This window comes from Psammomys obesus, unplaced genomic scaffold, assembly GCF_907164565.1.
Source record: "Psammomys obesus unplaced genomic scaffold, mPsaObe1.curated_primary_1811, whole genome shotgun sequence".
NCBI classification, from domain to species: domain Eukaryota; kingdom Metazoa; phylum Chordata; class Mammalia; order Rodentia; family Muridae; genus Psammomys; species Psammomys obesus.
Window position 1 is genome coordinate 10,245,845 of NW_026592732.1, and position 25,539 is coordinate 10,271,383.

General features: G+C 37.9%; 1 protein-coding gene across 2 annotated transcripts; it reads left to right on the forward strand.

Moving 5' to 3' along the window:
* The first annotated feature begins 77 nt into the window (after positions 1–77).
* Positions 78–19,744, forward strand: Fam76b (family with sequence similarity 76 member B). Of its 2 annotated transcripts, none has more exons than XM_055615607.1 (10): positions 78–335; positions 1,037–1,101; positions 1,992–2,046; positions 2,916–3,071; positions 5,112–5,311; positions 8,766–8,813; positions 8,977–9,057; positions 9,729–9,864; positions 12,684–12,785; positions 17,252–19,744. In XM_055615607.1, the coding sequence occupies exons 1-10, from the start codon at positions 249–251 to the stop codon at positions 17,339–17,341; spliced, it is 1,020 nt and encodes a 339-aa protein (XP_055471582.1). In that variant the 5' UTR covers positions 78–248; the 3' UTR covers positions 17,342–19,744. The 2 variants fall into 2 exon arrangements, with proteins under 2 accessions (XP_055471582.1, XP_055471583.1); XM_055615608.1 differs by having other exon boundaries at positions 9,732–9,864; positions 17,252–19,738.
* The last annotated feature ends 5,795 nt before the right edge of the window (positions 19,745–25,539 follow it).

A 25,539-nucleotide genomic window follows, 5' to 3' on the forward strand; every position in this document is an offset into this window, starting at 1 on the left:
GAGGCCGAGGAGGAAGCGGAATCCACAGCCTAGCCCCGGCTTCGTCTCCCTCCGCCACGGTCCGGGCCTAAGCGGGAGCGGCGGGGAGGGCGGCAGTGGGTGTCCCGGGACGGCGGCGGAGGCGGAGGGAGACGCGGGGGGCCCGGCGGTTGCCAGGCCTGGGCTGCAGCGGCCGAGGAGCCCGCGGGCGGGGCAGCCGAGTTCCCGGAGGCCCCGCCTGAGCGCGCGCGGAGGAGCCCGAAAGCAGGATGGCGGCGTCGGCCCTGTACGCCTGCACCAAGTGCACGCAGCGCTACCCCTTCGAGGAGCTCTCGCAGGGCCAACAGCTCTGCAAGGTCGGTGGGCGCCGGGCGTTCAGCGCAGCGCTCCCCGCCGGGTCCCGGGCATCAGGTGGGCGAGACCCGGGTCGACCGCGTTCCGCCTGCTTGCAGGCTGGGGCCGGCTCGGCCGCTCCTGGCGGTCTCGGGTGGGGCTGAGCCAGGCGGCCACCAGTCCACCGTGTCGCAGAGATCCGGTGCAGACTTTCTCACCCCAGCTTTGGCAGGGGCTGCCCTCTCCTTCCACTGGGAGGCAGGGCGCCGTGTTTGCACTTTCTTGCTAGGAACCCGAACCCGAAGCTGCAGAGCTGATGGCATCCTGCTTCCCTGTCCCGGAAAGTGAAGCGACTGGTTTGGGAACAGAATGCTCTGATTTGGAGCTCCTCCCATCCCATAAAAGCCGGGATGCTGTCTGTGAGCAACTGTACAAAATAACTAGTAGTTTCACATGTAATCAATCACCCCTGGAAGCCAGTCCTGACAGCTTCCCTAATTTATCTTTTCCATATTCCTCCACGTCCAGTAATGGCAAAAATGTCTGTGGCCTTCCCATGGAATTATACTGAGACTGGCTGCTGATGTGATAAGTCACCCAGTTGTTTACGTTGCTAGCCACATTTTATTGACATTTCAGGCACTTGATTAGGTCGAGTAATTTCTACCAGAAAAGTGAGATTGGCTCTCTGAGATACATACTGACATATATTATCTTATTACAGGAATGTCGGATTGCACATCCTATTGTAAAATGTACTTACTGCAGATCAGAATTTCAGCAGGAGAGGTTTGTATACTGAACAGTTTTTCATTGTTACAAGTTCATGTAAGGAATATCTGGGGTTTGTGTGAAAGAACTTTGAAAAAATGTTTCTGTTTCTTAAATTTAAAATTAAGAACTATTTATATATAGTCTGAGAGAACGCACTGACTAAAAGATCCTGGTTTTAAAAATAGAGTTCAATTTGAACATGAGAAACTAGGGATAAATTGATGGATAGAAAACACTTTTTTGCCAACAATCAAAATATGAACAATTACTTTTAAACTATTTTTAGTGGAAAACTGCTAATTAATCTGAGGTACCAACTGCTTTTCAAGACTGAAGTCACCGACTTTAGCAGTAACTCTGGCAAACATGTTTTTAATGGGGAATTCCTTTTTAGAGGACACAAACTAAGCTCACAAAATAATTTTATTACTGAGTACGTGTGGACATTACAGTGGAGAAAAGGTGACTGGAAGTGAGGTGGGCCCTGATGCAGGAGGATGTGCATTTGTACTCTTAGGGAGAGCTTAGAACCAGAGGGAACACATTAGCACTTCTGCTTTGTTTTCCTTTCAGAAAATGTACGGTAAGTTGGCTACCTATAAGCACAGTGTTTGGAGGTGGAGGCAAGAGAATTACCACTTAGAGACCAACTTGGGGATACATCCTGAGACCTGGAGGCATTGTTTCTAATAAGTAAATAGTATATAGAAAATTTGTCTTTAAGAGAAATAAGTTTATAAAAAACTATCCTAAACTTAATATTTTTTATTTATATTTTTACTCATTGTGAATTAGAATAAGTACTCTACAAATCTTTGACTCATCCATTTATTATAGGTCAGCATGTGTTACTTATCCTGGAAAGCTACATGAGTATAATCATCTGAATATAATTTCCTTTTCAGCAAAACTAATACAATTTGTAAGAAGTGTGCTCAAAATGTCAAGCAATTTGGAACAGTAAGTGTGTTTTTCATTTTAAGTCATTGTTATTGGCCATTCTACTTCTGTATCTCAACATATCAAAGTAGTTCATGGGCAATATTTTCTATAGTTTTGATGACCAAAAAAAACAGCTGCATGCTTTACATGCTATATAGTGAATGCAGTGTGAAATTTCTGAAGCTGTTTCTTAAAAGTATAAAGCAAAGTCCTTAATGTGGAGAACATTTATTTACACTCTCCACATACTCAAACATTCCCTGATTTCTGGAACTTTTTATATGGCGGCACCATTCAGGTGTTCAAAACTCATGACGGTATCATGGTACAAATAGGCCAACATGTATGCTGTAGATTTTAGCATAGTAATTGGTCAAAGTGCTTAAGACTGTAGTGTCCTGAGTATCCAAGAAGTCAAGGGTGTTCATTGTTACTTAACTGAATATGCTTATGCTATTTTTTTATTATTGGAAAGATACTTATTATTTATTGTGGTAACACCCTATATATGGTAAAATTATTTTTAATTGAAGAAATGATTTAACAGTTAAGCCAACTAGCATATCACTGCAAGTGTATATCCTTGTTATAGGTTTATGAGACTTTTTGTGAATAATTGTTTAACCTCATAAGCAAATTTTGTCTTGTATAAAATGTGCTGAGTATATTTCTCACAATGGTCAGATTTCTGAGCAGGCGTAGTTGAACTTCATGACTGTAGCAATAAATATTAGTTGAAAGAATAGACACGCTATATTTGTCTTTGACTATATAGCAGAACAAATGTTTTTATTTTAAATGCTTTCCTAATTTTACTAACACTGGATGTGTCTTATACAACAAGGTTTTAAGGTATCTCAGTTAAACTAAGTGTGTTTATTTTTCAGCCTAAACCTTGTCAGTACTGTAACATAATTGCAGCATTTATTGGTACCAAGTGTCAGCGGTGTACAAATTCAGAAAAAAAATACGGACCACCTCAGACCTGTGAACAGTGCAAACAGCAATGTGCTTTTGATCGGAAGGAGGAAGGAAGAAGAAAAGTATGTTTTATCTATGCTATGATGTCTTCTAGAATTAAGAGCAAAAAATGTAGCAGTTACTGTAATCAGTACACTTCTAAGACATTTGTTTCTGCTGCCTCAAAACAAAAATGACAGGATAGCATATTATCTTTACATCATGCATTGATTTATCTTGATCAGTTAGGATGACTATACTTTAAAAGTCAGTCATGTTAAATATGGTGTATGCCTATAGTCCCTGCTCCTTAGGAGGCTGAAGCAGGAGGATCAATCATTTGAACCCAGGAATTCAAGACCAGCCTAGACAATACAGTAAAACTGTCTCAAAGAGTTTTTAAAACTACTTTGATATTTATTCTTCACTGTTCACCCCAGCTCAGTTACAGGGTAAATCCTTCGCTTATAACCTTTTGCTGGTTACTTGAAATTGTGAAAAAAAAATAACCGGTGGCATATTAGCACATAAAATTCCAAGTTAGTATTCTGCCTGTTGTTTGGGCTCATGTTTGAAACTGTTTGTTTCTCTCTGCCTACAGTGACTTAATTATTAGGTGTGCATGTGCCATTCCTCTGCTGACCAGCACTCACACAGGCCTGTTTGTCAGTTTCACTGTCTTTGGAGGATGACTGTCTTTGAGGGACTTACCCAGGTCCCCAACAGCACTGTATGTACGTTAGTTGTAAGACATGTCTGCATTTCCTGTATGAAAGGAAGAAAGGCAGAAACTTTTGTTTTGTTTTGTTCTGTTTTTCAAGACAGGGTTTCTCTGTGAAGCCCGGGCTGTCTTGGACTCCCTTTGTAGACCAGGCTGGCCTTGAATTCACAGGGATCTACCTGCCTCTGCCTCCTCAAGTGCTAGGATTACAGGCATGTGCCACTATACCTGGCTCAGAAACTAAATCTTAATTTTAGAAAGAAATTACTTTCTCTCTACTGGACTCATATGATTGATTCTCATTATTTGCAGTAGTTATGGTCTGAAAAATTGCCAGAAACACCAGTGAATAGTGAGCTGTGGCCTTTAAGGGGAAATGCAGGATTGCATTCTTGCTTATGTTTGACAGTTCACCAATACATTTGTGATTTTTGTGTCTGTTGAAGATAACGTATATGTGAATTTAATTGAACTCATAGCCAGGAGCAGTAATAATAGCTGAATAAAACTTAACATGTTTTTATAAGATCCATCACAGCCTTTGGAACAATTTTTAAAACTAAAAATGACAGTACTGAATGACTTATGGGAAGAACAGTTGTTTATAGTAGGGGCTGTGACATCTGACAGGAGTTTTGTACTGCTTTGTGTGTGTGTGTGAATGACTGTAAAAAGGTTTTTAGACTTAGAGATAATAGGCAAATCTACAGGTATATAAACTGAATATAATGAGAACTGATATTTAGGCTTCTGATTTTGTTAAAGTCACAGTACTTACTATTGTAGGAAATACTCTTATTATTTTGGTTAATTATACTGAGACTAAAACATTCAGGCTAGATTTCTTAGAGATAATCAGCCATTTGTACTCCTTTTCAAAAAAATTTTTTTAGACTTTTTTATGTCTGTAAGTATTTTGCCTACATCTATGAGTATGTACCATTTGTCTGCCTGATGCCCACAGAAGTTAAGAGAGGGTCATGGATGCCCTGGAACTGGAGTTATAGGTGGTTGTGATCCATCATGTGGGTGCTGAGAACTGAACCTGGATCCTCTGTAAGGGCAAAAAGTGCTCTTAACTCCCTGAACCATCTCTCTATCCCTTACTGTGCTTAATTTCTAGACTAAATAAAGTGTCTCTCAATTAAAATACTTTAACAGTACCAAAGGTCTATAAATCAATTCTAGCAAATTTTATAATTCTCTTGCATTCTTATTCCAAGTGTCAAATTGTTGATTTAAAAAGAAAAAAAAAATCTGCCTATGTACACTTACTCTGGAATTTCATAAAACTCAGAATTTTGCACACAAAATTGTAAAGTATAATTGCAAGTTGAGTATGCTTGCTGGATTCACGTGAGCTAGTTTACAAGTGTGCTTAATGCAGTTATTTTCTTAAAAGGTTGATGGGAAGTTACTGTGCTGGCTCTGTACCTTATCATACAAGAGAGTTTTACAGAAGACAAAAGAACAGAGGAAGAGTTTGGGGTCTTCACATTCCAATTCTTCATCTTCATCTCTCACTGAGAAAGACCAGCACCATTCAAAACACCATCACCACCACCACCATCACCACCACCGCCACAGTAGTGGCCACCACAAGTAAGCACTTTGAAATCCTTTGTGAAACCCTTCCTGACATTGCTAATGATCCTTGTACTAGCCTCCATGCAGTGGTGAGATGCTGGGCTAGTTTCTGGTACACATACTGAGCTGCTTTAGTGTCTGGTCATGCCCCTATTTCATGCTCTCTGAATAAGTTCCACACAGAATATATTCATTGTTTATCGAAGTAGTAAAGAATACATTTATAAAATCATCATGTATAAAAATCAAGATAGATCAACGTTGACATTTCAATTATGCTAGTTAACAAAAGCTTCCATTTTAAAGATAATTTGGGGGTCTAATTTATATAAATTCTACTTTTTAACTTTATGGGTGTGTGTTTGCCAACACACTCTTGGAGATTAGAGAACAATTTTGTAGAGTCAGTTTTTCCTTCCACCTTATGTGACTTCCAGAGATGAAGCTCAGGTGAAGGCTTCATAGGAAGCCCTTGTTTACTGTCCCCATATCTAAAGTTTATTTCACTTGCCATTTCTTTGTCTTAATAAAACATATTTAAACCAGTGTGGAGGAATACACGTTTAGCTCTTTCTGTGAACAGATTGTAACATCATTTGTGACTGATAGGAAATATTGTCATTATTGTAGTGGGGATTGAATCCAGGTCTCCTGTGTGCTAAGCACAGGCTCTACCATTGAGCTACATGCTGTTGTAGGCAGTTAGGTCCCTTATCCCAAGCATCACATTGTGTTTAAGTAGTTTGGCATTTCCTGCTTTAGTGTTTCTTTTCAAAACAAAAAACACCAACAAGTTTGCAATTAGGTTGTACGGAAAATTGGTATGTATCTAAAATTAACCACATACTTGCAGTTGATAGTGTGGGAATTGGCATTTCAGAACAGAAGTCTTTTTATACTATAAATGCTGACCCAGAAAGGACTAAAGCCCTTTGTTTGGAAGGATGAGCATAAAACTCACTTTTTCTCTTGGTTTTTGCACCTTTTTATTACTAGGTGCTTAGTAACTTATGGGGAAAACACAAACTTTGAAAGCTTACATAATCTTAAAGGTTCCAAAATATAAGGGATAGTATTTTTTAGCTATGGGTACTTTGCTTTTGACTTTTGTTGGCTGTGTAGTTGTAATGCTGTTCAAATATAGCACCTTAATTCTTAAAGTGATTTTGGATGGTGAGAAATTATGTAGTAGCAATGTGTTAACTGTACTATTAAGAGGTTTTTAAGATGTAATTTTAGTTTTTGCAGAAAAAAAAAACATTAAAACAAATTTAATATGTAAATGCAAATTTCAAATAAGGATATGATATATACCCATTTTTCAGAATAAATTTTTTTTTCTGTAAATTTTACTCTGCATCTTTAAGATTTCAGAGAGTTATTTAAAATAATATTTTATGTGCAGGAAACAAATGGCTCCTGCATTTTGAAACATAAAAGTTTTAGCTTAACTGCCAGCAAATACCTTTTGGACTGAGGATTCACTGAGGCCTTAATATTTGCTATTATATTGTAGTATTTCTTAGGGTGACGATGGTTGACTGCAATGCAGTGACATGTAAAAAGAAATCTTGGGATTTTACATCTGAGTAGCCCTAGGAGCAAAGGAACACAGCCTTGATTGTTTCTTGCTTTAAGAAGGTCAAGTAACTATGGACCACAAGAACTACTACTCTGACTCTAGAATATCTTCTCTGGCTGTGTTTCCAGAAGGAATTTTTTTGGCATGATAGAAAAGAACAAGATGTAGAGTTAGGTGGCAGCCATCTACTCTAAAAGAATACCAATTTTCTAATGGAAAGGGGAAAAAGAAAATGCCAACTTTCAAATTTTTTCTCTTTTGGAGAGGCACTTAAGAAATACATATACATTATTATTCTAAGTTATTCACAGGAGAAAGGTTCCAAGTCTTTTGGATACCAAACTCCAAAGTACCCAGTCTCCTTCATGATGTGATCTAGTATTTGCATGACCTGTGCCTTCTTTTTTATTGTAAAGTAGTACAATACCTAACATAAGGGACATAGTCATAACTCATTGTTGATTATGTTGTTTATGCAGAAAAGACAAAAAGTTCTGTGTTTTTTGGTGCAGACGATCACTGTAGGCTGACTTACATTTTCTCTAGTTGGTTGAAGCCTCGGATACAGAACCTGGCAATACACAGGGCTGACAGTACAATTTTGCATCTGATGGCTGTAAAGATCACGCTGTGAATAGGCAAGGCAGTTTGTTGGGTCTTAAGTTGAGTAGATCAGAATGAAGAACATGTAGATATGATAGATGATGATGGATGATGAGGGGATCACTGTAGCAGGCTGTGGCACTAAAGTCAGTTTGGATCCAGGAATGACAGCCCCAGATCACTAAAATGGAGATTCCAGAAGTCTCTGACAGATCATTAATGTGCTGTTGCTACTTAAATGAATAATTATGTGATTTGGGAATGTAATGAGATTTGTTTTAAACACCCTTACACATGTACAGAGGAATTCCTCCTTTAGAACTGAAATTTGAAGTTTGAGCATCTAAGAATGAACTTGGTTAATAGGGTCACAACTCCTATTTCCCCAACTCTTCACTTAACAGCTCAGTCTGGGTACACTTTAATTGTTTGTTTTTTTCCTCGAAAACGTGACTTACATGATTTTTATATACATGTATACATTTGTTATACACATTAATGCTGTATTAGGCAGTGTTAATTATAAGTGCTTGTAGCCCTAAACAAAGTGAATTACACCTACTTCACAGATGTGGAACTGAGACTTGAGGATATTAAATAACTTTAAGGTCATACAGCCTAGATGATGTATATTTCTTAAGTTGTATAAAAATGGGTTTCTGGTTCACAGACTATGTAGTGGTTATTAATATGGAAAAATGGAAAGGAAATCATAGTATTATGAGTGAAGTCAGTTGTTTTTATGAAATTTCCAATATGTTAAGTGTGACTTTTTTATGCAATACTGACAAAGAGTTCTACAGACTTTGAAGAGATCTAAGACTTACTTAGAGAAGGTAAGAAGAAATGAGAGAAATAAGCTACTTCCTCGTCCAGCTTAACACATGGTTCTCAGCAGCCTGAGTATGTGAAGTTTATCTGCATTTAGCAGAGCCGAATTAATGCAGTCTCCTATATGGAATGGCCAGGGCAGCTGACATCATCATTCCTAGATTCTTAAGTGAGCCTGCTGTGGTCTTGTGCTCATGTACTCCAAAACTGAATATAATTTTAAATTGCGTTACTGGAAATACTAAAAAGAAAATGCAGTCTACTCTTGTACAGGTCTTTAAAAAATTAAAGCTGGCTAGTAATCATTGAATTAGAGTTTGTCCTATTAAAAATGTGATTTGTTCCGTCTATCAGATTATATAGCTTCTGTGACAGAAGGTCTATAACAGTTTGATTCTGTTGGAAAAGAAAGTGTTAAATAATGTTATCAGATGTTACTCTTGTGTTTTTCAGAATCAGCAGTCTAAGTCCTGAGCAGGAGCAGGGACTGTGGAAACAGAGGTAAGTGTGTGCTGTGTTTGAAGTGCACGTATCTAAGTCGCCTCTCTAATGTGGTTGTTTAGATTGAAAAGACTAGATGTTCTGTGATATTTCAGAGGAAGACTAGCTTATGAGTTAATGCCTTTCTTATATTCTAATCATTTTTGCTAATGTTTTCTTCCAGCCATAAATCCTCTGCAGCAATTCAGAATGAAACTCCAAAGAAAAAGCCCAAATTGGAATCTAAGCCATCTAATGGAGATAGGTAAAAATGAGTGTCTTTAGTGCTATGAAAATTGAACTTAATTGAATAATTCTGGTTAATTATAAATTTCACTACATATTTATCTGAGAATAGATACATTGGGTCTCATACACCGACTTTTTAGACACTTTTTTTTTTTTTAAGTCACCGGGAGAATAAAACATACAGAATCAGTTAAGAAAAAATTTAATTTTGGCAATAAGAAAGTGGCACTGAACTATGTAATAACTGGGGAATAAATTTGGGTTTTGAGAAAAGAACAAATCTGAATAGAGAACATTACTGTAATTGTTCTTCAAGGAAAAGAAACACAAATCTGATTGTGGTATTTTTAAATTGACCTGCTTAGAAAATGTTTTGATTTAAAATGAGTGTGACTTTGTTTTTAGTTCATTAGCCAACGTTTGCTGATGTTACTGTACAAATTGGCTGCCTATTGCTTTACACTAGAAGTATTGACCCCCTAAAAGCTAATACTGAATTATATTTCTGCAGGTGTATGTAATGTGTGCCATTAGTAAGGTAATTTGCCAGTTGCATCCATTTCTGTCAGGTACATATTTTTTTGCATTAGCCTTAAGGATGTTTGTGGAATTGTCTAATTTATGCAATTTGAACATCTGCAGATTTTCCTTCTACTTTATGTAACTGTTTTATGTTTTTCTTTTTAGTAGCTCTATAAATCAGTCAGCAGATAGTGGGGGAACAGACAATTTTGTCCTAATAAGTCAACTGAAAGAAGAAGTGATGTCACTTAAGCGTCTCTTACAGCAAAGAGACCAGACCATTTTGGAAAAAGATAAAAAGGTGAGAATATAATTCACTGAGGCTTGGTAAGATTTGCATCTTGACTTTATTTAACCCTTGCAAATTTTCTTTATAATTTTTTGGTAATGTTTACAATGTATAACTCCTACAAAACAAATTACAGAAGTCAAAATTGGAATTCTGAGCTGTCTAATAAAAATAACTAAAAATGGTGTTTGAGAATGTTCATAGTTCTAAGAATCAGAACTGAGAGCTAATTACAGGAGTAGTTTTTAAATAGTTTTCAGTTAGCATGCAAATTTAAAATGGGTCCGATATTTTAATTTTAAGATAATAAATGGAATATATAAATGTTGTGGGTTAAAAGAAATTGAAAACAGTCTTTGATATATATTGGTCATGTCTCTGTGTCAGTCTTTTGCTGTGAGAAGTAATAATCTCATGTCCTGCGGTAGTGATTAGCAGTAGAGTCTGAGAGCATTTTTTAGGAAGTGGATGTACTTACTGGCTTTATAGTCATTTAGTCATTAGTCATTCAGGATAAAATTCCAATCCTGGCTATTTATTTCTGTGTGCCCTTAAATAGAACATGTTCACTAGTTGAGGCCTTGATTTCTCATTTCATAAAGTGCTTCATGCTACTTAATGGAGTAGCTGTGATGATTGTGTGTGAGAGAAGTATTTCCTGCAGCTCTTGGTATGTATAAATGCTCAGTGTATTGGTGCTCCTGTTTATCATCTACATATTTAGAAGTTCCAGACAAGCATCCACTAGGAAAACATTTAAAAAAATTTTGAATAACTCCTACAAAATAATAATTGTGTTTTTAATACAATTTTTAACAAAAGAAATGAGCACAAAAAAGACCTAGAATCTTTAAAAGGGTCTTGCCATCAGCAAAGAGATTCAAATTGAGACAGGTCCAATAAGATGAAATTAGTCCCTGAGCCTGCATTCAGCCCTTTTGGTGCAATAGTTCCCACCCTTTGCCCTTGATGATTAGTGGCCTTCATTCTACTACTGTTCCATTTTTATATTTTAACAGAGTGTCAAGGTGTGCCTGTGGCTGGCCTAGAACTCAGGATCTGCTTGCCTTTTCCTCCCCAGTGCTGTGATTATTTTAGTATGTATCACAGCTTGAGTAAACTCAGTTTATAAAAATTGGCATGCAAGATTAAATTGGATAATTGTAGTTTTCTTTTTATGGTTCTTTATGAGTGACAGAAGTTTTAAATTAATTTGCTTTTATTAAAAATGTGTACACAAAACTTTAATATATTACACAGAGCCAAGAGTGTCTACATTAACCTTGAACAAAATGGAATAAAATGCCAGATTTAATGCAAAATAGCAGTAATTCCAAACTAGGCATTTGCAAGTAGCCCAGAACCTTTCTAAGGCCTCGACCTTTTAATACAGTTACTTATGTTGTGGTGACCCTATCCCCTTCACCCTGGGTGCCAACCATAAAATTATTTTCCTTGTTAATTCTTAACTAATTTTGCTACTGCTCTGACTCATAATGTAAGTATCTGTGTTTTCTGATGGTCTTAGGTAGCCACTATAAAAGGGTCATTCAAGGGGTTGCAACCCACAGGTTTAAAAACTGCTGTTGTAGGCAGTTAGGTCCCTTATCCCAAGCATCACTGTTGTGTTTAAGTAGTTTAGCATTTCCTGCCTTAGTGTTTCTTTTAAAAACAAAAAACACCAGCAAGTTTACAATTAGGTTGTACAGAAAATAATTATGTATCTAAATTAAACTACACACTTGCAGTTTTTCTTTATAATCGAAAAGGATCAAATTAGTCTTTTGCCCCTGTTTCAGCTATTGAGTAACTCCCAAAGCCAGGCAGTTACTCACTGTACTAAGTCAGAAAGAATGACAGGCAGGTAGTTTTTACCTTTCAGAAGTTCATAGTCTGGAAGCATACGGCGACTAGAATAAATGCGAATTGGCATTTCAGAACAGAAGTCTCTATAATATACATACTGACATAGAAGAGACTAAAATCCTTTGTTTGGAAGGATGAGCATAAACTCTTCACTTTTTTTCTTGGCTTTTGTACCTCTTTATTTACTAGGTACTTGGTAACTATGGGGAAAACACAAACTTTGAAAGCTTGCATAATGGCAGAAATTTAAAAGAATAACCTGAAGCTGTTTCTGTGTGGTTCTGTTCATAGTGACTTAGGCTATAAATTTGAAATTGCAAGATGTTATACTTTTGTTTGTGTTCATATCAATGAAAACATTGTCTTGTGGTCTCTACTTCCTCACAACACTGAATTTTCTCCTAATACTTGCCTAATTTGGTTCATATTTTACAGTGATTGCTTTTCATATGCCACATTGAATGTATTTTTGCTGATAGGTAAATGTAGTATAATGGCTTTGTGTACATAATAGTGGGCACAAATTAACAATTACAAACACCATCACTCTTGGTTGATAACCATTGTGTAAATTTGCCCATTATAAAGCCTTTTTCCTTTTTCCTTTCCTCTGTGAAGAGGATTTTCACAGGAAACCTGTTAACTTACTTTGAAGTACATTTAGGTGAAGCACTCTGCAGGGTGCAGGCCACTAAGCTTTTTCCTTTATCATGCTAGTTGTGAAAGTGAACAGTTAAGCCAAAAGAAACTTCTCAAAGATCTTTCCTAACATTAAAATCCCAACTGTGTTGGGACAGACAACTCATTGTGTCACAAAAGATGCAGCTACTGCCAACTTCCTCCACCTTCATAACAAATATGCGCCTGATGCAAACAATATTTACATAGTGTGTTAATACTTGGACAGATGTATGTGTGTGTATGAATGCCTCTTTTTTTTTTTTTTTTTTTTTTGTTAATTTCAGTTAACTGAACTGAAGGCAGACTTTCAGTACCAAGAGTCAAATTTGAGAACTAAGATGAACAGTATGGAAAAAGCGCACAAAGAAACTGTGGAACAACTTCAGGTAAATGGTGTTTTATGTGAAGTGCTGGGCTGGAGATTTAAATAAATATATTTATGTATTTCTTGACTTAGGTAGATTGTTATTATTACCCCTATTTTGTGCATTTTCAGTTTTAATTTTGACTTTAAAGTTTTGATCCTGATCCCATAAAAGTTCTTGTTTGAAATCACTTGAGGGCTGGAGAGATGGCTCTGTGGTTAAGAGCACTGGCTTCTCTTCCAGAGGACCTGGGTTCAATTCCAAGCACCCATATGACAGCTCACCACTGTCTGTAACCACAGTAATTACAGTTCCAGGGGATCTGATACTCTCATACAGACAAAAGACCAATGCATATAAAATAAAATGAAATAAAGTTTTTTTAAAAAGTTGAAGTCGCTTGAAAGGTAATTCACTGTTTATCTTGCAAACGTACACGCACTAATTGGGATTTCTAAAAAAATAGTGAAGACTGTGCACCTGACTACTGAGCTAAGATGAGGCTATCATTTATGATACTGAGGTGAGAAGTTGCACTGTAATCATTCTTGTCGTTTCCTTTTGGATACCCGGAAGAGAGATAAAACCAGTTCTCGCTGGGCGGTGGTGGCTCATCTATTTAATCCCAGTACTAGGGAGGCAGAGGTAGGTAGATCTCTGAGTTTAAGGCCAACCTCTTCTACAGAGTCAGGACAGCCAAAGCTATGCAAAAAAAAAAGTCTCAAAACCTCCTCGGCACCCCCCCCCCCCCCAAAAAAAAAAAAAAAAAAGCCAGTTCTCAAGACCATAATTGAAGGGCTTGCTTTCGTGCTGTGTGCAAGTGCTGCAAATCAAGACCGTGCTTAGCTGTGGACTTGTGAAAGTGTTGGCAGTGTAGTAGGTGCACTGTTGTGTCTAGTGTGGACGTGTAGGCTTTACACACACAGAGTAACTCAAAATGAAGCACCACTATCACAAAGAGGGTAGACAGTGATCGTGAGCATAGAAAGGGCTATTCCCTTATTTAAACTTGTCTTTGTCTGTTTTATAAGCGGCAGGAAACCACACTACATTGACAGAGTTAATCGTTGAGTAACAGGGTTAGGGTTGTTTTATTAGGTTGGTTTTTTGTTTGTTTTACTGTTCTAAGGATCAAACCCTGGTTTCCTCTCATGCTAGGTAAGGGCTATTCTGAAGCATAGCCCCTAGGTTAGGAAGCTTTCAATTGTAACCATACAGATGATGTCATCTTCTGACTTCAGACTTGAAGGAAAAGTGCAGCTTTGAAAGAAATGTGTGAATATTATTTCATTTGTATGTTTTGTTTTCTGCTCATTTTTCCATAACACTAAGACATATTTTCTATTCCTTTTATAGTTTGGTTTGCCTCATAATTGAATAGAATTTATATACTTACTAGAATCCAGATGTATATGCCCTTCTCTTTAACCCGATCTTATTAGTGAAAGGAATTTGAAAAGTAGCCTCAGTAGAAGCAGGGACATAGTGCATCCAGGGAATGTGTTCATTGGTGGTGATTTCTGGAAATGCATTTGCCCTTCCTCCTCAGAGATTGTTTATCATGAGTTGGGCCTCTTGTGCATTAGTTACTGTCTTTGCCCACCAGCCATTATTTTGTTTTATTATATTCTTACTGTGTTATACTGACTGAGTCACTGAGATATAATCAACCTTAAATAACTGAAACAGTGAAGTAAATACTTCTAAGATATAGAGTAACCCATGCTAACAGTAAGCACTTCCTAAATTTGATTTGTTATTTCCTTTCCACTGCTCCAAAGAGCAGGGTTTTTTTGTTTTGTTGTGGTTTTTTGAGATAGGGTTTCTCTGTGTAGCCTTGGCTGTCCTGGACTCGCTTTGTAAACCAGGCTGGCCTCGAACTCACAGTGATCCTCCTACCTCTGTCTCCATGAGTGCTGGTATTGCAGGTGTGTGCCACCTCACCTGTCTCCTCTTCTTTTTTTCTTTTTCTTTTTTTTTTTTCAAAAAAAAAAAGTCAGTTGCAAGAGAACCATTTTTTCTTTAGTCTGGTTGGTGTCTTCAGCTTACTTTCTTGTAGCTGAATTTTTCTATGCTACCACCATGGTAGCCATTCATGCAGAAGGGAAGGTGTGATCAATGTTTTATATATGCTGTCCATATTTGCTTCTTATAAGAACTGAGTTATGAGTTACCTCCAAATTACAGGTGACACTGGTCACATATGTAGTGAAACATAGACACTTAACATCCAAGATTTAGCTGTATGTTCCCCAGTCCTGGAACAGCTTATACCTCAGGTTACTCAGTTATCTGTGTGTCCTTCATGATCAGTTGCTTCCCTGTACACTTTGAGTTTCTGCTAGAGACGCTCTTTACAGCTAAGTGTAGTCCTATCTACTACCTTTATAGCAGTTATTGAGGTGAGTATACCTAATTATTTTCTTATCTTTCCTATTGTTCTGTTTGTGAAGTAGTGCTTCACTGTATAGCCTAATTTGCCCTCAAAGATCCTCCTTTAGCTTCCAAATACTAGGATTTGTGCCCCTTTACTCCTCCCTGTTTTCTTAATAATTTATAATACAGAGAATTTAATGATTAACAAAATTTATTTTGCTCTTATAGCTCTTTTAAATATTTTTAAACTATCAAGCCTAGGAATACAGACTGAAACTCGTCCCTCAGGTGGTGTAAAATCCTAAGTACCAATAATGCCAAGTAATAATTTTGTTCTTTAGTAAGACAAGCTAAGAGGGGAAGGGAGGTTACATATGAATGCCTTGTGTACAGGCTGCTGAGCCTTGGCTGTGTGGTTAGTTCTTTCAACTGCCTGAGTCTCTTGTTACAGATAAGGTGTCCTCCAGTTAAGTCATGGGTAAGTGGACCTGGAGATAGGCAGGGTCTGTGTAGTTTTTCATTGAATATTCTTCCTTTATTTAGGCTGACTCAAGTATTAAAATAAGACTCAAAATAGCAACCAGTGCACTATTTTTCTTAAAGCCTGTGTCTTGTGTAATTTATCAAAAAGTTAGTGACATCATTGGGAGACTATGAATATATATATTGAAAATTAGCTGCAAAAATATTCAAGAGAAAAACTGAAGATTTATTTTTTAGTTCCTGAGTTTTGTTCTATTAAGGAAAAAATGTAATTTCAGTTATTCTTGATAATTGAAAGCATAGTTTTAATGATTTGATAAGCCAGGGTAAATTCTTGCTGGTAACTGCTGCCTCTGCAGCCCTGGCCTTTGCCTTTCTATGTCCTTCATTGCTCTGCACTCTGAAATTTATTTCTTGAGTTTCCTATTTCTAGCCAGTGGGTCTGCTGTACTTCAGTGTTAAATAATATGTAGCTACACTGTTACTTTTTACATCTGGCAGGCAACTAGATTTGTCAGAGTGACAGATAATGAGTAATGGGAACTTATTTCCAGTGCCTGAGGATTTTAAAATTGTGTTGCTTCTTAGGAGTACCTGAGCTGCATATTGTTTCTATTGGTTCAGAAACTTCAGAATGACCCTGGTGATTGTCTGTTTCCATGAGGGACTTTGATTATCTAACTTCCCGAAGGGCATATAGTACCACAAACACATGAATGAGAAAAGACTCAGTGCAGACCCTACCTGTAGATCCCTCACAAGCAATGCTGTTACCAAATGGCACCCCTGCAGGCAGTGTTGCCTGAAGACCAGGCATTGTGTAGTCAGGGGGAAATTCAGATCGTTGGTAAAGTGAAATTTTGAGTCATTGGAGATGTGGGGGGAAGGTTTTCATGAAATTATACCAGTACTGTTAGGGGGTTGCTGAGACGATACTAAAGTAAGTATACATGAAAGTTACACTGGGGTCTGGTGACAAATGGTAAAGAGTAGCAACTTACAGCCAGACTTTAATTTCAAGGACCCACATAGTGGGAAGTGGGACTGGACTCCCATAAGCTGTCCTTCGATCTTTATGTGTACATCATGGCCTGCGCGCTCGCGCACACACATGTGTAAATAAATAAGTTAAAAAAAATTTTGAGAAGGACCTTGACCTTCCTAAAGGCCGACACGATAGAATGATTTTTACAAAATAGTCTCATTCTTTTTCTGCCTACCAGTAGAAGACCTCATTCATCTTGCTTGGAAAATTCTCCAGAATAAACATATGATTCAGTCTTATGTAGAAAAACATGCATTTAAATAGCTTTCATGCTTTAAAGAACCAAAAGCTTTTTTCATATTTTAAATTTGAATCCTCTAGGGAGAGAGCCGTTTACCATTTTTTTATGTAAATAATTGTAGTTTGGGACAAATTATATTGATAATTGTAAAAGGCTGGTAAACAATCTAGAATTTTCTTTCTATCTACCTATCTAACCTTAAAAAGATTAAATATACCAACTCTTGGATCTCTTCAGTATTTCACTGATACAATTTTTTATGTAAATGAGGAAATAGTATTAAGTACTAGTTTTGGCTTATTAGTTCAAACTTTTTAAAACTTGAATTTTTGTCTCTCACAGGCCAAAAACAGAGAACTACTCAAACAGGTTGCAGCCTTGTCAAAGGGTAAAAAGTTTGACAAGAGTGGAAGCGTGCTAACATCTCCTTGAGAAAGTCACTGGTCTAGCATTTCTGCCTGACAGTGTGTGTGAGGGGTCCTGTGAAACCCTTAGGTTCTGTGCAGTGGAAAGATATTTTTACATGCCAAGTACATTGGTGTGTTTCCTATTCACTTTTGTAACTGACACACAGCATTTTTTAAGTTGTAAACATGCAGATAAACTTCAGCTGGTTTGGAGTGACTTCTTAATTCTTTGATACCCAGAACTTTTTTCTAGCAATAGTATTAACGGTTGTGGAGTGCACATGTGTGCGCTGTATAAAATGCAACATGCAATAATGGTGTGGTTGGAAGAACAGCAGCAGGGGTTGTGTTTCTCTTTTGTTTAACACTATGCTGATTTCAAATAACTAGTTTTCAATTTAGAAATGCAAAACTTTTAAACAAGGAAAATGGTGAACCTGTTTTTTTTTTAAATTGTATTTTTACTTCACATCAACATGAATTTAGAGAATCATGGTGCTTTTATTAAAAGAGCTTCAGAGTATATGTAAATATGTTTTTAAAAGTTACTTCACTAACATTAGTTTAGTAATCTAACATTTCATTACTGTTATAGGATTGATGTTTACTGTACAGCATCCAAGGTAAAATGTGTTTTTGTTTTGTAAAAACTGTAGATTTTTACTTACAAGTGCCTTTTTGCCACCTAATGTTTTTATTTATAGGAATGCTGATCTTTTGTACATATGGTTTGTTAAAAAAATCATGTTAATAAGTGTTTGTATATAAGTGCATATGTACAGAACCCAATTTCAAAAAAATCAAACTTATTAGTAAATGCAAGATTGCATATTAAGAATGAACTGATAATGCATATAGACTTTAGGTGATTTTGTGGTTTGCTGCTGTATCATAAGGGAAGCTGTTGGTCTTTTAAGTTCACTTAATTATGTTGGAATACTTTCCTAAAGATTTAATTTTAACTCCATTTGGATAGAGTGATTTATTTTTATGTTGTGTTGCTCCATGTTTATATTTTGTGAGTTACATGTTTTGCTTTATTTTTATATAAAATTTCTTTAAAATTTATAATGTTTCTATAACAGTCCATATATCTGCTTTTTTTATAATGTGTGGCTAAGTTAATATTTATGTACACCATACTTTGTAAATTTAATACAAATCTGGAAAATTAAATAACTTTTTATAATCAAATCTGTGCTTATGTCTGAATGATTGAAATCCATACAATTCAGACACTATTTATAAGTAATTTGTCTCAAAGAATAAAATTGTCTATAAAAGGTTAAGATATTGTGGGATAGATTCTGAGAAATAACGCATTAGCTTCTGAACTTCAGTGGTTTTAAGCAAGTAACCAAAATTGATCTACTTAATGTTAGTTCTGGCTTCACGGTGAATTTCAAAACTTCAGGCATTGCTAGCAACACCATATGACTTCTCTTGTTCAAACAGTTTACCTTGTTTTCATCAGTTTGAAGGTTTTGTTTTTAGAGAAATGTTTATATGATCTTCATATCAAAGATTAGTGTTTTTAAAAGTACATAAATATAACAATTCTTTTTAAATTATTCAAGTTTTAGTAAATTTCACACAGTTGTTTACTATAAGAGAAAGCAAATCCACCAGTTTGGAAACACATAATTTCCAAGTAACAGTAAGATTGAATTAGTCACATTTGGAAAGAATAATTTACTATTCTCAAACCATGGTAGATAATGCCTTAATGTGGATGTTAATGTCTGGCGGATTTGCTGCATTCATAAAGTGGTCGTTACTTTGCTTTGAATTTTGTAATGACTTATGTATTACAGTTTCCTGGCCACTTTACATTCCACAGTAGTCACGATTCTAAATGAACTACAGTAGTTCTGATACCTTGTTGGAGATAATAGAAATGGAATCCCTTCCCCTTTAGAGCTAACATGAAATTGAAAATCAGTTTAAAATAGTGAAGCTTTGTAAAGTGCAAGGCTAAAACTGAAATGCAGGGTGTCACAGTATTCAGCCCTAATTGGACACACTCTTTATTCCATGAACTTATTTTATAACTTAGATTCTTTTGCAATTGTATAAATTAGTAATTGAGTCTCAGCCCCAGATCTGTAGTGCTGACCTATTGAGTTGATGGTCTTTAAATGTGGCCTGTCCAGAGATGCTATGGTGTGCTGTATTGTGCTCTTAGCCTGTTTGCTGCAGTTAGCATAGCCCAGTGAGGGCCACTTGGGCTCCAGTTTATCATGTATTAATAGCCTGTGAATATTACAGTCATTTTTAGAGTGTATTGGTCTAAATATGCATTTTACAACGAACCTGTTATGCTGGTCATTTGTATAGATTAACAAAATACTGTACCTGTACACATCTGACTGTTGACATTTTGTACTTTTTTTCTAAACCCAGTATTTCACAATAAAAATATGCCAAAAGCTTTGTGTTGATTCTGCTGTAATTTGGGTGGCAAAACACACACAAACACACAAGTCCTGGGGACCACAAATCTAAAATTGGCCTCCATCGGAAATCAAGGTATTGGCAGGGTAGTCCCAGATGTGGTGGGAGGGTCTTGCCATTCCTTTGCCTCTTCCCAGTCAGTTCCAGTTCGTTCACTAGTTGGTCATCTTCCACCATCATAGCCCAATGTAACCTCTTGAAATCTCTGCTCCTTGGTCCCTGTCTTCCTTATAAGGTGTACTGTGTCCTTCTGGGTCAGCAGAATCTCCCCCAGTTCACACTCTTAAGTTAGATCTGCAAAGTCCCAGTTGTTCAGTTGTGTGCCATATTTCCAGGTTTAAAAATTCAATTATGGACATTTTGGAGTGAAGCATTATTGAGCATACTGCAAGGTTCGTGGTTTTCCCTTTTCCCAATGAAGTCCTAACACAGTAGTTACGCAGGAAATGACTGGGACTGAACATTAAAAGTACATCCTATCTGGTTCAGTCTGCTGTAGTGATATGGGTAGGCCAATCTGGATATGGCAGTTTGAACAGTTACAGAAGATAAAAGCAATGAATTGAAACAGTCAGTGAATATTCATACATAATTAGAATACAGAGAAACACAAAACCAGAGCAGTAATTGGTCACCATTGGCAAATGGTTAGGGACTAATTCATTATTTTGAATGCTGGTATCCATTATTTTGTTTTGAACCACTAGGCAAATAGATGAAAGGCAGTTTTTCTTGGGAGGAAAATCCACTTAATTAATGTAAAACTTAACGATGGAATAATGATCTCATGGTTTTGTAACTTGCAGTAGAGAGAGCATCAACAGTAGCTAAAACTGGGAAGGATGCTGTCACATGGAGTGTTTCTGATGGAAAAACATGCCCTATAAAGTACCAGGCCACAGAGGAAGACTAAAAGACAGTGCTGATGAGACCTGATAGGCTAGGGTCAGGTGGAGAATCTACCCTATCAGTGCACTGGGGAAGGAGCATGGAAGGAGATGAAAGAGGGTGGGATTGGGAGGAGATGAGGGTGGGAGCTACAGCTGGGATACAAAGTGAATAAATTGTAATAAAAATTATATTTAAAAAGTTGCCTACTTGTTGCCTACTAGACTTAGCATCTTTCAAATTAGCAAAAAATAGAACTGAAAATCAGATTGAAAGGCATAGCAAAAGGATGTAGTTGACACTTATTTTCTTCATAAATTTCAAGGGGGATGAAAGCAATAGAGATGGAACCTATAAACCAAGAAGTACTCGGGAAATAATTATACTTGGTGGCTCCCATTTAGAATATCAGTCAAACAAGGTTTTCTTTTTGTTTGTTTGTTTTTGTTTTTGTTTTTTTAGAATTGTATACAATAGAATATATACTGGTTATAATGTTTTTCCGATGTGATAATGATGTTATAATTACTCTTTACAAGTCTTTGTGACTCCTACTAAATACATTAAATGCTAGGTTTTGATTCATTTCATGGGGAGACATGGATGGGAATATAAACGAAGCAGGATTGGTCAAGCTGCTTCCAGTGGATGATGTGTAGTGTCTGCTGCTAAGTTCTGTCGTCCCTGCTGTGTCTTTTCAAGACATTTCTCTGTAGCACTGACTGTCCTGGAACTCACTTTGCAGATGAGACTGGCCTCGAACTCAGGGATCCCCCTATCTCTGCCTCCTGAGTTCTTGCATGCACGATATGTCCCACTTTTGTGATAAAGCTTAAAAAAGAAAACAAACAAACAAACAAAAAAAAAACATTGTGTATGCCTGTAATACTAACACTTAATGAGGCAGGAAAATCACAGGGTTTTGTCTTTTGAGACAGGGTTTCAGACAAAACCCTGCACCAACCATCCCTATCAAATTATACTCATCCTAATACATGTATGCTGAAAAAGAAAAAAAGGTTAGCAGTATTAAATCCAAGTAAGAAAGAAAATAGAAAATGTCCCCAGCACTCCTGGTTGTCCCTGGAGTCATGTGTCCCTGTGTCTCCTGCCTTGTTCCTGTTCTTGGTTGCCCCACCCATCCCGTCTATCAAAAGGTTGGTGTTCAGGCCTTTATCCTGTGTCTTTAATTTTAAAACAATATTCATTTTCTGATTTATTAAATGTTACCCTTAAGTTTAGTTCTGCTTAAACATACAATAACAGAACAGATCCACCTTCATTTCCACACTGTATTCAGTCTCTTGGCAGCTCCATTTAGATGTCTGAGTCTCTTAAACATATTTAACGATTTTAGTGTGTGTGTGTGTGTGTGTGTGTGTGTGTGTGTGTGTGTATAGCCATGCCACAGTGTGCATGTAAAGGTGAGAGCACAACTTGCAGGGCTCAGTTCTCTCCTATGTGAATCCTGGGATCCAAACTCAGGCCATCAAGTTAGGTGGCAAGCGCCTTTACCTACCGAACCATCTTGCCAGTCAACCCTTTTAAATTTAGTGTCCAAAATTGTGTTCACATAGCTATCCGAATGGCAGCCAGGCCAGCCTCTCCAGGTGTTCTCACGTGGTTGGTGGAAACGTAATTGTTGGGGCTCAAACTTGTCTCTTTGTCACACTCTGACCATTCTTTCAAACTCTCTGCCAGCTCTAACTTCAAAACAACCAGAATTTGACTAGTCCCCCCCACACACACACACACATATACACCCCATTTCTTCCGGTATGTCACTTGGCTGTAGTCAGTTCTGAGTGAGCCTATTGAATGACCTCTCTGGCCTCCAGTGGTTTCTCTTTTGAAGTGACCACTCCTGGAGACGTTTCTGATGATCACAACAGTGGGGTTGGATGCAGGCTGCTCCTGGGTCTACCTGCTACATCGCAGCAAACAAGCCTCCACAGCCAAGAGCTGTTAGTAAAGATGGCTGCAAGCTCGGGCTGAGATCTGACCTAGTGCACACTAGACTGGTGGAGTATTAGCACTGTAATGAAGGCACTGCTGACTCCACTTATGGAAAAGGCTCATTCTCTGATGGTTCTTCATCACATCCTCAAACAGTGAGAAGTTGATGCTCCTCTTATCTAAGGCATGAGCTAGTTAATTCCCTCACTCTAATGGTCACTTGGTAATCCAGCGGAGAAACTTGGGAAAGACAACAAATACAAACTCCTCTAGCTGGAATCCCTGAAAATGGGTTTATATCTCATTCCTCCTATAGTCCCAAAGACCTTGACTTTAAAACAACTTACACAAAACTGCAGATCTTTGCACAGTAAGAGGCAATGAAGCATCCTGGGAAGATTTTAACCTTTATTATTATTATTATTATTATTATTATTTACACTTTATTCACTTTGTATCCCCCCATAAGCCCCTCCCTCCTCCCCTCCAGATTCCACCCTCCAACCCCCTTCTTCACGCATGCCCCTCCCCAAGTCCACTGATAGGGGAGGTCCTCCTCTCCTTCCTTCTGATCTTAGTCTATCAGATCACATCAGGAGTGGCTGCATTGTCATCTTCTGTGGCCTGGTAAGGCTGCTCCCCCCTCAGGGGGAGGTGATCAAAGAGCAGGCCAATCAGATTATGTCAGAGGCAGTCCCTCTTCCCATTACTATGGAACCCACTTGGACACTAAACTGCCATGGGCTACATCTGTGCAGGGGTTCTAGGTTATCTCCATGCCTGGTACTTGTTAAAATTCCTCCCAATGTCCACAAGAGGGAGGGCTCTACTACAAAACCAGGCAGTGTTTCCCTCCCAGGCAGCCCAGCCCTAGGGTGCATTGTGGTGAGAGCAAGCTTCTCCAGCTGGTTTATGGTTTGGGTTGTGAGCTGAGCATGTAACAGCTGAGTCATTGCCAGCCCTCTGGTTACTTTATGTTGTTATATGTGAGAATATGTTTTCAGAAACAATCAGTTTTAGGCAATTCAACACCCCCTCCAGTCCAGTCAACCGATAAGCTCAATAAGTAAATTTAAAAAGATTGTTTTCTCTTTGGATGAGTTGCTTTTGAATTTAGAATTAGTATTTTTTTTTTAAGTTGCCTTAAGAGCCACTACACTGAATATTTCTGAACATCTATTTCCCTTTGACTAGAACCACTAAAATGCTTGGAGTACAATATTTGTTTGTCCTCTCCCCATCATGTACACTCAGCAATATCCCTGTTCTTATTGCATTTGATAACAGTCCTGAATTAGAAGCTGACATCTCCAACAAAGACAGCGCGTCCTGGGGAGATGTGACATGGATAATGCATCACTGTGCTTTTCTGTGGATGCAGCCTGGTGCCACACAACACAAAGCTTGTGCAACCATCAAGGTACCTCTGTGCTTTCAGTGTCCATCAAGCTAGAAGGGGCATGCTTTGAATTAAGCTCTTGCTTTACGTCAGCGGTTCTCAACCTATGGGTTGTGACCCTTTGGGGGTCAAATGACCGTTTCACAGGAGTCATTAAAACCATCCTGCATATCAATATTTATAATTCATAGCAGTAGCAAAGATACAGTTGTGAAGTAGCAATGAAATATTTTCATGGTTCAGAGTCAGCACATGAGAAACTGTATTAAAGGGTTGAGCATTAGGAACCGCTTTAGACGGTTCTTAAAGGGTCATATTGTGGATATAACTTGGTTTTGCACATTTCAGGTGACAGGCTTTTCTCTGTATGATGAAGCTTCCCTTATGCATCACTAATTGAACAACTAGGAAACCAGGAATCTTACTGGTGGGGCTGTTTAGCTTCTGTTGTAAATTATTCTTGTATTGTTAATTTTCAGTGCAGCTCGAGTGATTGTGTCTGTTTTGCTGCTGAAAACCTGTCATATTTTGGCGAGGATAAAGTGTGTCAATTTTCTTTGTTAGATGAAATTCTTAACAATTTTTACATGAATGTCCAGTATTATAGAGGTACTGGACCAAATGTTTTATGGGTTAACACCCTGAATAATGTACTTGGCGTGTTGTAGCTTATTCAAGGTTTAATTTAGAAGATTTCTGAAAGATAATGAATGAAACTCGAAATAAGGGGTGGAACAAATGTGAAGACAGAACCAAAGCCCTTTGCTGCCTAATTTTTAGTCATTACTCAGTCATTACTTTCGGCCTTATATATTGTCATAAGTGATAGGTTTGCACACATTCCTAGTTCCAATGTTAGTTTACACATCTCTTCAAATGTTTCCAAAGGTTTCTTAAGCAAGCACATAGCATCCTATTAAATGGACGGCTGCCTCCAGCCATTTGCGGTGATGGAGAGGCCACAGCCCTTTACTAGCATCTGTCAGCTCTTCAGTTTACGCTGTTTCTGGCTCAGCTTGTACCAAAGCAGGGAGACTAGAACAGTAAGAGCTGAGTTTTGTTTTGGTTTTGAGACAGTTCAGGTTGTTGGCCTTTAACTCAGTGTGTAGGCAAAAATGACGTTAAACTCCTGATCCTCTGGTTTCTGCCTCCTGAGCACTGAGAGTACAGGCATGCACCGCCATCCTTGGCTTTGCTTGACAGCTTCTTTCTCTGGACTTAGCAGATGTTAGAGCTAACTTCTTAAAATGGGGCAGGTGGCTGTATCAGAGGTTCTCCAAGTTTCCTTGGAGTCCCCTTCTAAAAGACTGGGGATGTTTTACTTCACTTGTGATGCGAGCATGCCATACGCTGGTGGCCTTCTGCTGGTCTGGAAGGCCAGCTTGTTTGCTGAGTCCTGAATGAAGACTTTTTGATGGATTCCCCCATGGGTTACTTCTCACCCACCTAGAGCAGCCCTCTTGAGCCAGCTGGGACTCATTTCTACCACCAGAGACCCTACTCACAGCTCAGCTTTGTGTTCTTTC

What these genes read in the sequence shown, in the direction of transcription:
- Fam76b (XM_055615607.1), top strand. Translation starts at nt 249, where the DNA reads ATGGCGGCGTCGGCCCTGTACGCCTGCACCAAGTGCACGCAGCGCTAC. An exon ending in AAGCCATCTAATGGAGATAG is followed by an intron (nt 9,058 to 9,728) that starts GTAAAAATGAGT and finishes TTTTCTTTTTAG; the next exon opens with TAGCTCTATAAATCAGTCAG. An exon ending in AAACTGTGGAACAACTTCAG is followed by an intron (nt 12,786 to 17,251) that starts GTAAATGGTGTT and finishes TGTCTCTCACAG; the next exon opens with GCCAAAAACAGAGAACTACT.